Source organism: Mobula birostris, chromosome 6 (genome assembly GCF_030028105.1).
Source record: "Mobula birostris isolate sMobBir1 chromosome 6, sMobBir1.hap1, whole genome shotgun sequence".
Taxonomy (NCBI): domain Eukaryota; kingdom Metazoa; phylum Chordata; class Chondrichthyes; order Myliobatiformes; family Myliobatidae; genus Mobula; species Mobula birostris.
The window spans coordinates 154,978,983-154,995,307 of NC_092375.1; the positions used below are offsets into that span (position 1 = coordinate 154,978,983).

General features: G+C 39.1%; 1 protein-coding gene across 4 annotated transcripts in view; it reads right to left on the bottom strand.

Moving 5' to 3' along the window:
• myo1b (myosin IB) overlaps positions 1 to 16,325 on the bottom strand; it is a 274,322-nt gene that overhangs the window by 226,106 nt on the left and 31,891 nt on the right. For all 4 annotated transcript variants that reach the window (XM_072261652.1, XM_072261653.1, XM_072261655.1 and 1 more), the window contains one exon: positions 2,105 to 2,220. In XM_072261652.1, the coding sequence (XP_072117753.1) occupies positions 2,105 to 2,220 (116 nt within the window). The remainder of the gene's footprint in view (positions 1 to 2,104; positions 2,221 to 16,325) is intronic.

A 16,325-nucleotide genomic window follows, 5' to 3' on the forward strand; every position in this document is an offset into this window, starting at 1 on the left:
AGGTAATGCTAAACCTCCATCTCTCTTAGCTTTCTGTAAATGTATTTTACCCAGTCTCGGGTTTTTATTTTGCCAAATAAATGAAGAAATTTTTGAGTCAACTTTACCAAAAAAAGATTTTGGAACAAAAATCGGTAATGCCTGAAATATATATAAAAATTTTGGCAGAAAAAACATCTTAACTGCATTAATACGACCAATCAAAGTTAAATATAATGGAAACCATTTAGATGAAAGTTGAATAATATGGTCAATTAAGGGTAAAAAATTAATCTTAAAAAAATCTTTGTGTTTACAAGTAATTTTAATCCCAAGATATGAAAAATAATTATTAATCAATTTAAACAGAAAGTTATGATATAAGGGAAGTTGTTTATTAATCGGGAAAAGTTCACTCTTACTAAGATTTAATTTATAACCTGAAAAAAGACTAAATTGTGCTAATAAATCTAAAACAGCAGGGATGGATTTTTGAGGATTAGAAATATATAAAAGTAAGTCATCAGCATAGAGTGATATTTTATGGGACTTTAAGCCCCGAGTTATCCCAGTAATATTTGGAGATTCTCGAATGGCAATTGCAAGAGGTTCTAATGCAATATCAAATAATAAAGGACTAAGAGGACAGCCTTGTCGAGTACCTCGAAAAAGAGGGGAAAAAGGTGAGCTTAAAGAGTTAGTACGGACCGAGGCCATAGGAGAATGATATAACAGTTTGATCCAGGATATAAATTTCGAGCTAAAATTAAACATTTCAAGCACCTTAAGTAAGTAAGGCCATTCTACTCTATCGAAAGCTTTCTCAGCATCTAAAGAGATAACACACTCAGGAACATTTTGTGAGGGGGTATAAACAATATTTAACAGTGTGCGAATGTTATAGAAAGAGTAACGACCTTTAATAAAACCCGTTTGGTCTTCCGAAATAATAAAAGGAAGTACTTTTTCTAATCTGTTTGCTAATAATTTAGAAAAAATTTTAGAATCAACATTTAATAAAGATATTGGTCTATAAGATGCACATTGAGCAGGATCTTTATCCTTCTTTAATATTAGAGAGATTGACGCTCTATTGAAGACCATAAATTCTGAAAAGCAAATTTCTATCCACTACATAGCATATAAAAGAAGCAAACCTTAATGGTTGAACAATTTCCCAGTGCCTACTTAAGTTGGCAAATAAGGAGTAGCTGCTTAAATGTAGTATACTGGGGAAGAAAAATATTCTGATAAGAAGGACTAAAACCACAAGTCACCAAAAGCTTTAGAGTAATCATGACCATCAACTTCTTATATGTAACATTAACACTGATTCTCTCTCCAGAAATGTAACCTGACCTACTATGTATATCTAGCAATTTCTGTTCCTATTTGATATTTTTTGAAAATGCAAATATATGCAAATAACAAAGTAGCCAATAATCTGCTGTAATTTCTAGCTATGAAAATAACTTGAAGGGATTCCGTTGGCCTGAACTATCATTAATGTTTACATGTAATGTTTTACTTTGTACACATAACTTCCTTCAAAAGCCAAAAAATATATTCATCAAATTTTTTGACGTATTAAAATTATAAGAATGTTTTCTAAAAATCTCCCTTATTAGCTTCATGGAAGAAAAATAATTTCATGTTCAGACATTATATTATGAATTTTTTTTACAAAGCAAAGGGAATACCAACCTTCCCTTAATTTTTATCTGTTCTGGATTGTAATTTACCATGATAACCATGCAGCTCCTCTTTTTCCAAGCTCTATATGTCAACTCAAATACTCAAAAGACAATCCCAGTTTATTTTACAAAATGCAATGGCAGATGTTACAGGGGCAGCTGGGATCAAATTCAATGAGAACAAAAGATGCTATATTAAGACCAAAATCTTTCAGAAGTCAAAGAGGGAATTTTTCGATTATGGGATAGTTTGTCTGATGGTTGCAGTATTCTAAACAAATCATAGCTAAACTGGGTAGATCAGACTTAATAAAAGCTCAAAAAAAATATTCACTTCCTCTTTCTTCCTTTTGTCCAAGGTAAACAGCTTGGAACTTATGCTGCATCTTGATTTGAGTCAGCTGCAGTTTGTTTAGATTTGCTGTACTTACATGTGAGGACTAAGCTCATAGAAGTTTCTGTTGCGATATTCTTCTACTTTTGCTGGAGTGTAGATGGGCAAGGGTCTGTAAGGGTTTACAGATATAACTACACTTCCAATGTATGTCTGAAACAAGAAATTTTAAAAATACATATCAATATTAAATTGAATAATCAGTTGTTTCAAACTAATACTGTAAAATTCATGCTACTCATACATAAAATTTCATGTTCTAAAATAGGAAGCCATCACAACTACAAAGCATGCTGATTAGTTGGTACTGTAATTCATTTTCATTCTTACAATGGTTGCACAAGGTAGTCCAATGTAAAGTTGCCTCCAAGAATAGCCAGCTGAGTAATAATTTAACTTAACGTAATGGATGTTACGGATATTATGGATCATGTTATGGATATGTATCAGAGGATTGTAAATTTAACAACATTTGAAATAAAAAAAAAAGAACTTAATTGTTGGCTATTAAGATTCCAACAAATAAGAATTATCTTTACTGCTACCTCCCACTTTTTTAATGGAACCCAATATTGCATAATGTTGAAGAAAGTCTTAGGTATCAAAAGTAACGTTGCTGATCCTAATGGTTCAGATTTCAATTTTCTTTTCAGGTTTACCCTCTATTTTCCTACATGAAAACCCCACCCCAGATCCCATAGCTTGTAGTCTCATAGCAGAAGGTACTTCTCAGTGCTTCACTCTTACAGATTTGTCCATGTTTACTCGGTGATCAGTGTCAAGCAGCTTTGTAATCAAAAGAGTTTTTGAATGTTTTAGGCCGCATATTACATCCAGGCAACCATTGTGTTACGTATAGCCATTCAAGTAATGGAAATTCAACCCTACAAAATTCACAAACCATGACCCAAAATTTTGAGACAAGGGATAAAATTCACTCTTACAGAATTTATGTGAAAAAGAAGTAAATAAAGAAACACAGATTTTTTTTCTCTAGTAGCGCATCCTCCCATAATTCAGTGGTCACCTATGATCTGGTATTTTTATCTATTCAACAGTGCCGTAGTAAACAGGGTTGGAAAAACACTTCCTTACAGTGAATGGAAAACTTTGTTCAGTTACTTATTTATTTTTTTATTTGTTTCTTTGTTAATTTGATGAGATACAGAGCAGAACAGGCCCTTCCGGCCCTTTGAGCTACACCACCCAGCAATCCCCAACAACCCCAAATTAACTCAAACCTAACCACAGGACAATTTACAATGACCTATTAACCTACTTGGTACGGCTTTGGGCTGTGGGAGGAAACGGGAGCACTAGGGGAAAACCAATATTAAAACTGCAAGATTAATACCAAAACTGCAAGATTATCGACATGATGAACTTTCACAAGAAAGATCAAAGAAAAACAGCAAATGGTGAATTAGTATTTATGAATTATGTCTTCTCAATACACCCCATATCAAACATTTGTGGTTTGTAATTAAAATATGCACTTCATTTTCCGCTGGATATCACTGTCCATTGTGATGGACATCTTTTCCCACAAAATCCAATTGATGGAATTGCACTTCCATCTAATCCCACATTGCTCACATGCACAAGTATTCTTCTCAATCATAGATTCAAACAAGAAACATGAGTTCGCAGAACAATCGTTGGGTTCTAATGTTTTTAATCCAAGGTTCTTTTGGAAGTCAGGAAAGAGATACAAAACTTGTTGCTTCACAACCATCTTATTAAGTGAGAATAGAACAAAGAAAATCAAAAACGGACATTAACAGTTCAGCCCACAATGTTGTGCCAAACCAATTGAATTAGTCATCAATAGCTAACTACTCTTTTCTGCCCTCACAATGTCCATATCCCTCCATTTTCCTCAATTTCATGTGCATATCTAAACATCTCTTAAAAGTCCCTAATGTATCTGCATCTCCAACACACCAGGCAGTGCATTCCAGACACCCACCCCTCACATCTCCTTTAAAATTACCCCTTCTCACCTAAATGCATGCCCTCTGATATTAAACATTTCAACCCTGTTAAAAGATACTGTTTATCTACTCTATCCATGCCTCTCAAAATCTTATAAACCTTTATCAGATCTCCCCTCAGCCTCCGCTGCTCCAAAGAAAACAACCTAAATTGGTCCAATCTTTCATTATAGTACACAGCCTCTAATTCAGGCAGCTTCCTGGTAAACCTCTCTGCACCCTCTCCAAAGCCTCAACATCCTTCTTATAATGGGGCAACCAAAACTGTATGCAATGCTCCAGGAGTGGCCTAACTAGAATTTTATAAAGCTACAACATAACTTCCTGACTTCAACTCAATGCCTTGATTAATAAAGGCAAGCATACCATATGCTTTCTTAACCACCCTATTAATCTGCATAGCCACTTCCAAGGAGCTATGAACTTGGAATCCAAGATCCTCTGCTCATCAACACTGTTAAGGGTCTTGCCCTTAACAGTGTACTGCTTCTTCACATTTGATTTAACAAGATGCAACACGTTGCATTTGGCCAGGTTGAACTCCATCTGTCATTTCTCCGTTCATATCTGTAACTGATCTATATTCCATTGTATTCTTTGCCAGTCACCTACGCTATCCACATAAATGATCTTCGTATCATCTGAAGATTTACTAATCCACCCATCTACTGTACATTTTCATCCAGGTCATTTATATATATCATAAACAGCAGCGGTCCCAGTACAGATCCCTGTGGAATACCACTAATCACAGTCCTCCAGCTCGAACAAGTCCCTTCAACTACCACCCTCTGTCTTCTATGAGCAAGCCAGTTCTAAATCCAAATGGCCAATCCCATGCATCTTAATCTTCTGGATGAGCCTCCCAAGAGGAACCCTGTCAAACACCTTACTAAAATCCATGTAGACAACATCCACAGCTCTACCTTCATCAATCACCCTTGTCACCTCGTCGAAAAACTCAATCTTCTTAGTAAGACATGACCTATTCTGTACAAACTATGCTGGCTCTTCCTAGTCAGGCCATAGTTTTCCAAATGCTGATAAATCCTATCCCTAGGAATTCTCTCCAATAACTGCCCTATAATGTGGGACTCACCAATCTATAGTTTCCAGGATTATCCCTGATTCTCTCCTTGAAAAATATAACAACTTCATCTTCCTGCCAGTCCTCTGGGACCTTGTCTATGGCTAGAGAGGACACAAAGATATTTGTCAAGGCCCCGGCAATCTCTTCACTTGCCTCTCTCAATAACCTAAGGACTTATCCACATTAATGCTCTTTAAGAGACCCAATACTGCCTCCTTCTTTACTTCAAAATGCCTTAGTATATTAATACTCTTGGCACTGATCTCTTTATCCCCCAGATCCTTCTCCTTACCAAATACTGATGAAGAGTACTCATTAAGGATCGCACCCACATCTTTTGCATCCAAGCAAATGACCCACCCCCACCTTATCCTTGAGTGGTCCCACCCTCTCCCTAATTATCCCCTTGCTCCTGATGTATGGATAGAATGCCTTGGTTTCTCTTTAGTCCTATTTGCCAAGGACTTTTCATGGTCTCTCCTGGATTTCCTTATTACTTTCTAGAGTTCCTTTCTGACATGTTTATAATCTTTAAGGGCTCTGTTTGATGATAGCTTCTAAAGCTTTACATACATTTTCTTTTTCTTCTTGAAGAAATTCATCTCCACTCTTGACATCCAAGATTCTCTTGCCTTACCATCCTTGTCCTTTCTCCTGACTGGAATATACTTGTCCCGCACTATGTGCAGTTGGGTCTTTTAACACCCTCCACATATCAGATGGAGCGGTGCCTCAGAAAGGTGGTGTCCATCATTCGGAACCCCACCACCCAGGTCGTGCATTCTTCTCATTGCTACCATCAGGAAGGAGGTACAAGAGCCTCAAGGCACACACTCAATGACTCAGGAACAGCTTCTTCCCCTCTGCCATCCGATTTTTAAATGGACATTGAGCCCATGAACACTAGCTCGCTACTTTTTTATTTCTTTTTTTTGCACAACTTACTTAATTTAACTATTTAATATACCTTTGTATATACATTCATACTTCAATTCATAATTTTTTCTCTATTATTACCTATTACATTGTACTGTTGCAGCAAAGTTAACAAATTTCATGACCTATGCTGTTGATATTAAACCCGACTCTGATGATTCTGATTCTGATGTGGATTTGCCCAAAAAAGCTGTTCCAATTAACTCTCCCTCGTTCCTGCCTAGTTCTCTTATAATTTGCCCTGCTTCAGTTTACTATCATCCCACATGGTCCGTACTTAGTCCTATCTATAGCTATTTTAAAACTGAAGGAGTTATGGTCACTGCTCACCCATTGAGAGGTCTGTCACCTGGCTAGGCTCATTACCTAACAACAGATCCAGAACAGGCTCTCCTTTTGCTGGACAATCAACATATTGATTTAAGAAATCCTCCTAGATGCACCTGACTAATTCTACCCAATCTAATCTACTTACACTAAGAAGGTCCCAGTTAACATGAAGTAAGTTTAAGTCGCCCATGTCAACAACCCTATTGTTTTTACACCTTTTCTTCATCTGCCTGTCTTTCTGTTCCTCAATCTCCAAGTGTCTATGGGGAGGGGGGTCGGAGGGATCTGTAATACAATCCCATTTGTGTGATTGCACCTCTTTGAGTTCTCCCCATATAGACTAAATGGACGAGCCCTCCATTATGTCCACTTTGAGTGCAGCTGTGATATTCGAAACCCTGGAACATTAAACACGAATTCCTGTACTTCACTCAACCAAGTTCTGTAATGGCCACAACATCAAAGCTCCATATACTTGATGGATTCATGGAACAGAATTATCCAGGCAAAATACATCAAAAACTATGAAGATAAGTTCCTTACGTACAGATCTTTATGCAAGTTCAAAGGTTGCATAGCTAAATACTTGCTTCACTGTTTTTCTGAATGTATTAAAATAGATACCAGAATGCATGTACTTTAAAAAGGCTGCATCTGTTCTCTTTAATATCCATCTCCATTGGTATCCTGCTCCATTCAGATGATCCTTTCAGAAGATCTGGCCTTAACAACATTTCCCACCAGCTGCCTTAGGAAAGATCTGTGAACAACATTGCTTCATATTTTGCACCAATTATCCTGTTAGCTCACTGGTAAACCGACTAAATACTTTGGATTGTTATTGTAGACAATTTTGTGCTGTTGGTCTACTCGACTGAGAACATAATGATCAAATGCTGTATATTTCACATGGGATAACTACAATAGCTGAGAACTTCTCGTCTCAACACACTGTAGTTCAGTAAATTCCAGGCCCTACACCAACCGTTACCTTATCCTTACCTCCCACTGTGAAGAAACCAAAAATGCACAATAGTTGCTGAAACACTCACTAAAACACCTTTCCCAAATTTCATTCTTAGAAGATTCACCATCTTAATCAGGACAAGATGCATCTTTTCAAAATCTCATTTTAAAAGCCTTCTGTAACAAAGGCAACACACACAAAATGCTGAAGGAACTCAGCAGGCCAGGCAACATCTGTGGAAAAGAGTAAACAATCGATGTTGGTCTCAGCCTGAAACGTCGGCTGTTTATTCTCTTCATAGATGCTGCCTGGCCTGCTAAGTTGCTCCAGTATTTTGTGTGTGCTGCTTGAATTTCCAGCATCTGCAAATTTTCTCTTGTCTGCAATTAAAGCAAATTGTTTAAATTTCCCAGGCACTTTTTTTTATATAGGAGTTATAGTAGAAAATTTTGTCTCTAGTCCCAGTTATAGTTTTTTTTTAATAGAATGCAGAAGCAGAGAGAAGAATCTACATGGTTCACACTTATAAAGGAGGTCCTTCTGTATTATAAGAGATTAATTCTTTGGGAAGGTTCAGGCATACATGCTCCTTCAAAATTCAGATATTTCAGTTTTGTTTCTAGTAATCTTTAAGTATATATTTTATAATTTTGTCCTCATTAGAGAGAATATGCCCACTAAGTCTGACCAAAAAGTAGAAAGTTATGTTGGAGATGGTAAGACCTGCGGTCTGGAGATGGACAATCTTCCGATCCTTACTGAACATGAGGAAGGCGAAGAACTCACAGTTGAAGATGTGGATCCAGCAGAGAGGTCCATAACAGGTGAAGGAGAGAGAGGCCTGGAGCTGTGGCAGAGACTGAGACAGTGCCACCAGGGTCACAGAGTGAGGCAAGTAAAATTCAGAGGGAGAAGCAGCCAATCGAACATGAGTACCTGGAAACCTCAGTGGGTCCAAACCAAGTGTTCTCAGAACAGATCTGGAAGCAGGTGGCAGTGAAGACAAGGATACATGGTTGTGGTAGTGAGTCTGGGTGAGTACATGGTCGAAGAGTTGAAGGGCAACAGAGAAGCGAATCACAAACAAGAGAAAATCTACGGATGCTGGAAATCCAGAGTAACACACACAAAATGCTGGAAGAACTCAGCAAGGCAAGCAGCATTTATGGAAATGAATAAACAGTCAAGGTTTCAAGCAAAGACCCTTCTCCAGTAATGAGAAGAAAGGTGGAAGATGCCAGAATAGAAAGGCGGAGGGAGGGAGGGAAAGGTGGATAGTGATAGGCAAAGCCAGGTGGGTTGAAAAGATAAAGGGCTAGAGATGAAGGAATCTGATAGGAGAAGACAATGGACCATAGGAGAAAAGGAAGGAGGAAGGGATCCAGGGTAACTTTATGCAGGTGAGAAGAAGTAAGAGGCCAGAGAGGGGAATAGAAGAGGAGGGGAGGAGGAGAGAAAATATTGTCTCAAATAATCTGCTATCTGATTGTTCAGAAACCATGATGGTTTGGCATTGGGTTTGTGCCGATTCCCAAAGCTCTGGTTCCCAACTCCTTCTCTGTTCCCCTTCTCCCTAAAACATGCCAGGGCTCTGGTTCCTGCTCTCCCTTAAGCTCATCGAGTCTCTATTTCCATGCTTTCTTGAAACTCAGCTGGTTCTGTTTCCAGAAAAATTATCATCTTACTGTACATGCTTTTCAAATAGGAGAATTAAGAGTGTCTTGAATATGAGTTGGAATAACATTTAATGGTCCAGAAAATCTGACAGCCTGGCACCACTGAAGCTCCAAGTGTACCAGATTAACAAAGTTTTACTCTATACGCAAGGAGCTGTTGTAAATATCTCTAATGAAGCACTGATTGCATGATCACATGTGAGGAAAACCATTAACCACTAGAAGGCAACATTGAAGATCAGGATCAAACCGGGCATTTAGCAGAAGGGTTCAGTCCTCATAGCTCTGCATGATTGGCTATCTTATACTTGCTTTAAGGCCAAGTCATCATTGGCATGTTTACTATAGCTTCAAAGAAGATGAGCCTAACATGAACGTCCACAAAGCAGAAATCCTTAACTAGCATACCCTTGTCGCACCACTCTACTCTATGACCTAAAGGCTCACAGCAGAATTTGGGAAGCATGAATCACTTCCCATATCTCAGCAGCCACTTCTCAGTGTGGTCAGAATTGATGATCAATTCACCACCATTTTCAGTGTCATTAATCAATTGAGGAGCAAGCTGTTTGAAACAGCCATGTGGTTGAAGGAACAGTAGTGTTTCCTGCTCTCCTACATGCTTGTGAGACCTGGACTACCTATAGCAAGCAGCTCAGGCTATTGGCAGGATATCACCAATGCTAAGTGCAAAATCCCCCAGATTCACTGAAGTAAGGAAACCAACAGCATCTTTTCCTCAGGCTAACATCCCTGGCACATAGGCCCTACTTACACTGTGTCAACTTCAATGGGTAAACAATATTGTTCATTTCCCGAAGTCCCAAAGCAAACATTCTGTTCCAAGTTTAGTCACAATAAAAAGTTAACAGGTGAAGAAAGGAAAAGATTCAAATGTGTGCTCACAGCCTTTTTGAAAAATGCAATATTCCCAATAACTTCTGGGAATCTTTGGCCTCTAATTGCTTTACATGGAGGGGCAGCATTGAGAATGATGTTGGAAACCTGGAGTCTTTGCATCAGGAGCATGTAGGAACCCCATGTAAATGGCAGAAAAAGCACACCACCTTACTCATTAGGCATCACCTGTCCCATGGATACTAAAACGCAGGAATAGGCCCCTAGACCCACCATGACCAGGCCCACCAGGATGCTAATCCAAGGTAATCCCACATGTCTGGCCATCCATACGCTGTTCAAGAGTCTGTGGTCCCTACGTTGGACTCATCAGCCACATCAGAATCCATAAGGCTGTCTACAAGAAGGGACAGAGCCGTCTCTATTTCCTGAGGAGACTGAGGTCCTTTAACATCTGCTGGACGATGCTGAGGATGTTCTACGAGTCTATGGTGGCCAGTGCTATCAAGTTTGCTGTTGTGTGCTGGGGCAGCAGGCTGAGGGTAGCAGACACCAACAGGATCAACAAATTCATTCGTAAGGCCAGTGATGTTGTGGGGATGGAACTGGACTCTCTCACGGTGGTGTCTGAAAAGAGGATGCTGTCCAAGTTGCAAGCCATCTTGGTCAATGTCTCCCATCCACTACATAATGTACTGGGTGGGCACAGGAGTACATTCAGCCAGAGACTCATTCCACCGAGACGCAACACAGAGCGTCATAGGAAGTCATTCCTGCCTGTGGCCATCAAACTTTACAACTCCTCCCTTGGAGAGTCAGACACCCTGAGCCAATAGGCTGGTCCTGGACTTATTTCATAATTTACTGGCATAATTTACATATTACTATTTAACTATTTATGGTTCTATTACTATTTATTATTTATGGTGCAACTGTAACAAAAACCAATTTCCCCCAGGATCAATAAAGTATGGCTATGACTATGACTATGACTATAAAGCACAAGAAGTAAATCTTTCTCAATCCAAGGACTGCTTTGGAAGAAGGTTAGAATAGTTGTAGTCTGCAACCATTTTGATATTGTTAATTAACTAAAATTTGAAATTAAATTAAAAAAGTATTTGATTACTCAATACAGCTATACAATCCCATTTCTCCATGATTTCCATATTGCAGAGCAATTTGTTATAACCAGATTGAAAGATGTTACACTAATAAATGAAATATATAAAATAAATATGGACTCTAAGGAGATATATGCTCTTTGTCTCTGAACGAAGCATCATATTCACTTTCAAACTTGACCTTTGGCCCACCAATTCTTAAAAAACACAATGTACTCACTGTAAATTTTTTTGACGCAAAATAAAGCAAACTTACAGCACAGGGTAGGCTTCCGCAATCGCAATTTTAAAAAGTGAACTTAAAAACTTCTAAGAGGAGTCTGTGGTAGTTGACCATTTTAAATTCAGAAAGTGAAATAAATATGGAATAAAAAGTTGGTGTCAGAAACTGTGGATATGCAACCACTTGATTCTCGTAAAATCTGAATCACTAATACTACTTGGGGTCATTTGGGGTTACACAGCTCCAGAAACATCATTATGATTGACTCTCTGATTTGATCAGGCAAGTTTTGGCGCATGGACAATTAGTAAGGGACAATAAAGCTTTAAGCCTGGAGATTAACTTCATGGAAATTCTGGAAATTTGACATTCCTAAATGACAATGAGCCAAAGAAGAAGTTATATAGTGCCATTTTTATGCAAATCACTTTATAAAAGATCAAATTGGTCACAAGGGCTGCTTAGTGGTACCAATGTAAAGCATACCTCACAGCATCAATTTCCTCACGGAGATGCGAAACCTGCTTTTCACGGTAAAACTACGTTATGTCCAAACTATAAAGTAGCTAATTGAATTCAAATCTGTCAGTTTCCATGCGGCTTTTGGAGGTAATGGGCCAATGTGGTGAATTTGGGAGGGTTTAATGCTGAAGGGCAAATGTGAAAATGGATTTTTTTAAATCAATACTGATGGAAATCACAGAAAATTTACAACACAGAAGAATGACATTCAGTAACAAACAAGAGCCTCCAGCATTTTGTGTGCGTTGCTTGAATGACATTCAGTTCTTTCTTACTTAGCTGGTCAAAACCTGTTAATGAAGTTACTATCAACCAAGTTCACAGGGCCCTTCAGTTCACTGCTCTTCATGTTCACGTCCACCTCCTTTTTAAATTTTGCACAGGTTTCTGCCACTACCACCTTTTCAAGCAGCAAGTTCAAAACTCTTACCACCCTTTGGATGAAAGATTTTCATCCCTCCCCTCTAATCCTTCCACCAATTACTTTACATCAATTCCTCCTGATTTTTGATGCCTCTTCTAAGGTAAAAAGTACTCATTCTGGGCCCCACAAAAGTTGCCCTTGAACGGTCTCTGTCTCAAAGAAAGCCTCGACTTCTCCTATCTTTGCTCATGACTAAAATTGTTAATAACTATTTCTGATAATTAGAATAGAAAATACAAAGAAAACAAACCATTTGAAGTTCAGGTCTGATCCATGAAGTTTGGGAACACCAGCATTGGAGCCTCATCCCCACCTTATGTTACTTTAACTGCCATTCTGTACTTGATTTCAATCCTTCAGTGAATCTACTCCTCCTTGTCAGCCCCACACCCTTTTAAATCCGCTTAAACCCTGCTGTCTGAAATTCCCTCTCCAAAAGCTACCAGGGTGTATTTCATCCCTTCACCTTCAAAACTGTAAAACAAAGCCTCTCACTTTGACCATGTTTTACACGCTCTCAATATTTCTATCTTCTGTATATTATCACTACACTTAATTATGATATATAGGTGTGAGTTTTTGCTGTTTCAGTGAAAAAATTAAGCTTGCAGCAAAAATTCAGAATGAATAAAGGCCATTATAAGTTTAATCAAGATTGTCAAGGACAATCCTTTCTTTTTTAAAAAAATGGCTACTCAAGACCCTAGATAAGGAACATCAAATTGTTATTAGTCAAAGAAAAGATGCCTTTATAAGTCACAAATATGATATGAAATATTATGATGCCCACTGATGGATTGTTCTGAAGCCCAGCTTAGAGAGAACTGACTAATTTCTCCATGATACAGCATCCCTTACCATTTCCTGAACACTCATCATTAGTTAAATGAATGATGCATTTACTGAAGTAATAACGCTGAAGGAAATTTCCATAACAAAAGCCTTGCAAATGAATTTGCCAGGTGCATTATCAAATGAACAAACACAAAATCTATGTAATCTTACAACTATGAAATATAATAGAACAAATTATATCTCTTGGATCTCCCATGCATTTTATGTATCTCCTTTCTTTATTCCAAATATTCATAATTGGCCAAATGTACTTCAAATAATAGATTAGGGAATCCATCTACACAGCAGCCTCCAAAGATTGCATTAATACAATAATGTTCCCAAGGGAAATTCCATTTCAAACTGCAATTGTGACTGAATTTCGAACTGTAGTCCACTTCTGTCAGCTTATCTTGTATATAATCACATAACTGGGTTAAATATTATCATTAAAATGTCCCAATTTACTTAAGCATAACAACAAGGCCACCATTTTCTAATAAAATTAATACAAGTCAATTTTTAAGATACTTGTGGTATTTTTCCACTTTTTAACCAATAACTCTTAAGGACCAGACTACTTGCATAAAATGCTTCATCAATGTCTGACAAGAATATCATTTTGTTTCTCATCTCCTATCATTACGGTATTGGCTTTGTTATTCACCAGTGAGAAACCAAGGTAAAGAGATAATATCTCTACAGTATACACATGGGGCACCACATTTGAAAAGAACATATGAGAATTGGTGTCACCCTCTCTCCACATTTCTCCCTTCTGGAATATCTAATGATTAAGTGCTGACAATTCGACTTACTAAGAGGATTCTCTGTCGTGATCCTTACTGTAGTTTACATACCACCAAAGGCTGATGTTGAGCAAACACTCAATGTATTGAGTGCCATGATTAAAATACAAGAAACAGCCTAGCCTGACACCTTTCACATCCTTGCCAGGGAGTTCACAGACTGTGTTGAAGAAATCAGCACATCACTGCAGCACTGGAGGACCCAACACATTCAATCACTACTACACTACCATCAATAGTTCCATCCCTAGACCACATTTCAGAAAATCTGATGATCTGGCTATTCTCCTCCTACTTAGAGGCAGCAGAGGTACCAAAGGTAAAGACAACAAAGAGGTAGTCATAGGAAGACAGAGCTTATAAAGACACACATGGACAAGTATGTACCCACAAAAGCATCCAGAGAATTCACACTCTAGAAATACTGGATGAACTAAGAGATCTGCAATCTGCTGAGGGCAAGATCAGAGGCATTCAGTAAGGGCAACAGGTCCAGCCATGACCTCACAGGTGAAGTGCCAATTCCAGACCCAACTGCAAAAACACAGAAGCATGCTCGACAGCTGTGGCAGGGCTTGAACGCTATCAAATCTAACAAAGCAAAACCATGCAATGTACGTACAGAATGTGACAACAAGGATTCATTCCCAGATGACTCCATGCCTTTTATGCTCACTTTAACTGATAGAACATGGAGGCAACTTCACAAACTCCAACAGTCCCCAGTGACCCTGTGATTTCAGTCTCTGAGGCCGACATGACAGCATCCTTCAGGAGGGTGAACCCACGGGAAGCATCCAGCCCAGATGGTTTACCTGACTGAGCATTGAAGACCTGTTCTAATTAATCACCTGGAGTGTTAACTGACATCTTTAATCTCTTGCTGAGGTACCCACCTGCTTCTAGCAGGTTTCAATCATAAGAATGCGGCAACCTGCCTCAGTGACTAATTTCCCATAGCATTTTAATTATATCCACTGTGATGATACACTTTGAATGGTATGCCATGAAGCATATCAGCTCCTGCCTGAGGAGTGAGTTGGCTCCACTCCAATTTTCTTACCGTCAAAACAGGTCACCAGGAGATGTCATTTCACTGCCTCTTCATTCATCTGGACAGTGAAGATGCATACATCAGGATACTCTTCATTGACTACAGCTCAGCATACAACATGATTGTCCCCTGGAAACTAATCGCTAAAACCCAACTCCTCTTTGTGCAACTAACCATTAATTTCCTCACGTGCAGATCTCAGTCATTTTGGATTGGCAACAACATCTCTGTACAATCACCATCAGCACAGGTGAATCACAAGGCTGTGTGCTTAGGCCCCTGTTCTACTTGCTTTATACTTATGTCTGTGAGGTTAAACACAACTCCAATGTCATATTTAATTTGCTGACAACACCACTCTTGTTGGCCAAATCAAAAGTGGTGGTAAAATAGCACATCAGAGGGAGATCGAAAATCTGGTTAAATGTGCGATAACAACAAACTCTCACTCAACATCAGAAAAACCGCAGAGCTGATTATTGATTACAGGAGGAAGAAACTAGGATTCCACCAGCCAGTGCTCACTGGGGAATTGGAGGTGGAGAAGGTCAGTAACTTTAAATTCCATGGTGTTATCATGTCAGAGGATCTGAAATGGGACGAGCACATAAGTGTCATTTCAAAGAAATCATGGCAGCGACCCTACTTTCTTAGAAGTTTGAGCCAATTCGGCATGGCATCTAAAACATTGACAAACTTCAATAGATGCACAGTGAACAGTACCTCAACTGGTTGCATCATGGTCCTGGTATGGAAACACCATGCACAAAAATGGAAAAGCCTACAAAAAGTAGTGCCTTCATTAAAGTCCATTACAGGAAAAGCCCTCTTCACCTTTGACCACATTGACAAGGAGCGGTGCCACAAGAAAGCAGCAACCATCATCAAGACCCCCACTATCCAGGCCATGCTCCCTTCTTGTTTCTACCATTAGGAAGGAGGTATCAGGAGCTTTGTGTCCCACACCCCCAGGTTCAGGAACAGTTATTGCCATTCAACAATCAGGCTCCCGAACCAGCGTGGAAGTCACCTCAACACTGAATTGATTCCACAATCTATGGACTCACTTTCAAAGACTCTACAACTCATGTTTCCAGTATTATTTACTTATTTATGGGGTTTATGGGGTATATGGGGTGTCAGGGAGGGGTAGCACCTCTGGTGGGGGAACATGTCGCGTTCTTTTCAGGGCGGTTAGTCCACCTTTGGTCCCCACCTGGCACTCAGCTCTCACCTGTGGCTCCCCGTAACTGTTTGCATGCGACAGTGGCCACACCCCGGGCAACGGCTTCGACAAACCGGCTAAACCAGGTGAGGGTAGCCGACGGGTCTCAAACCCTCGGTGAGATAGGGAGTTGTCTATCCCAGCATGTGAAGACAGACTCCGGCTGATTGAGTGGACGAGAGCACTGGAAGG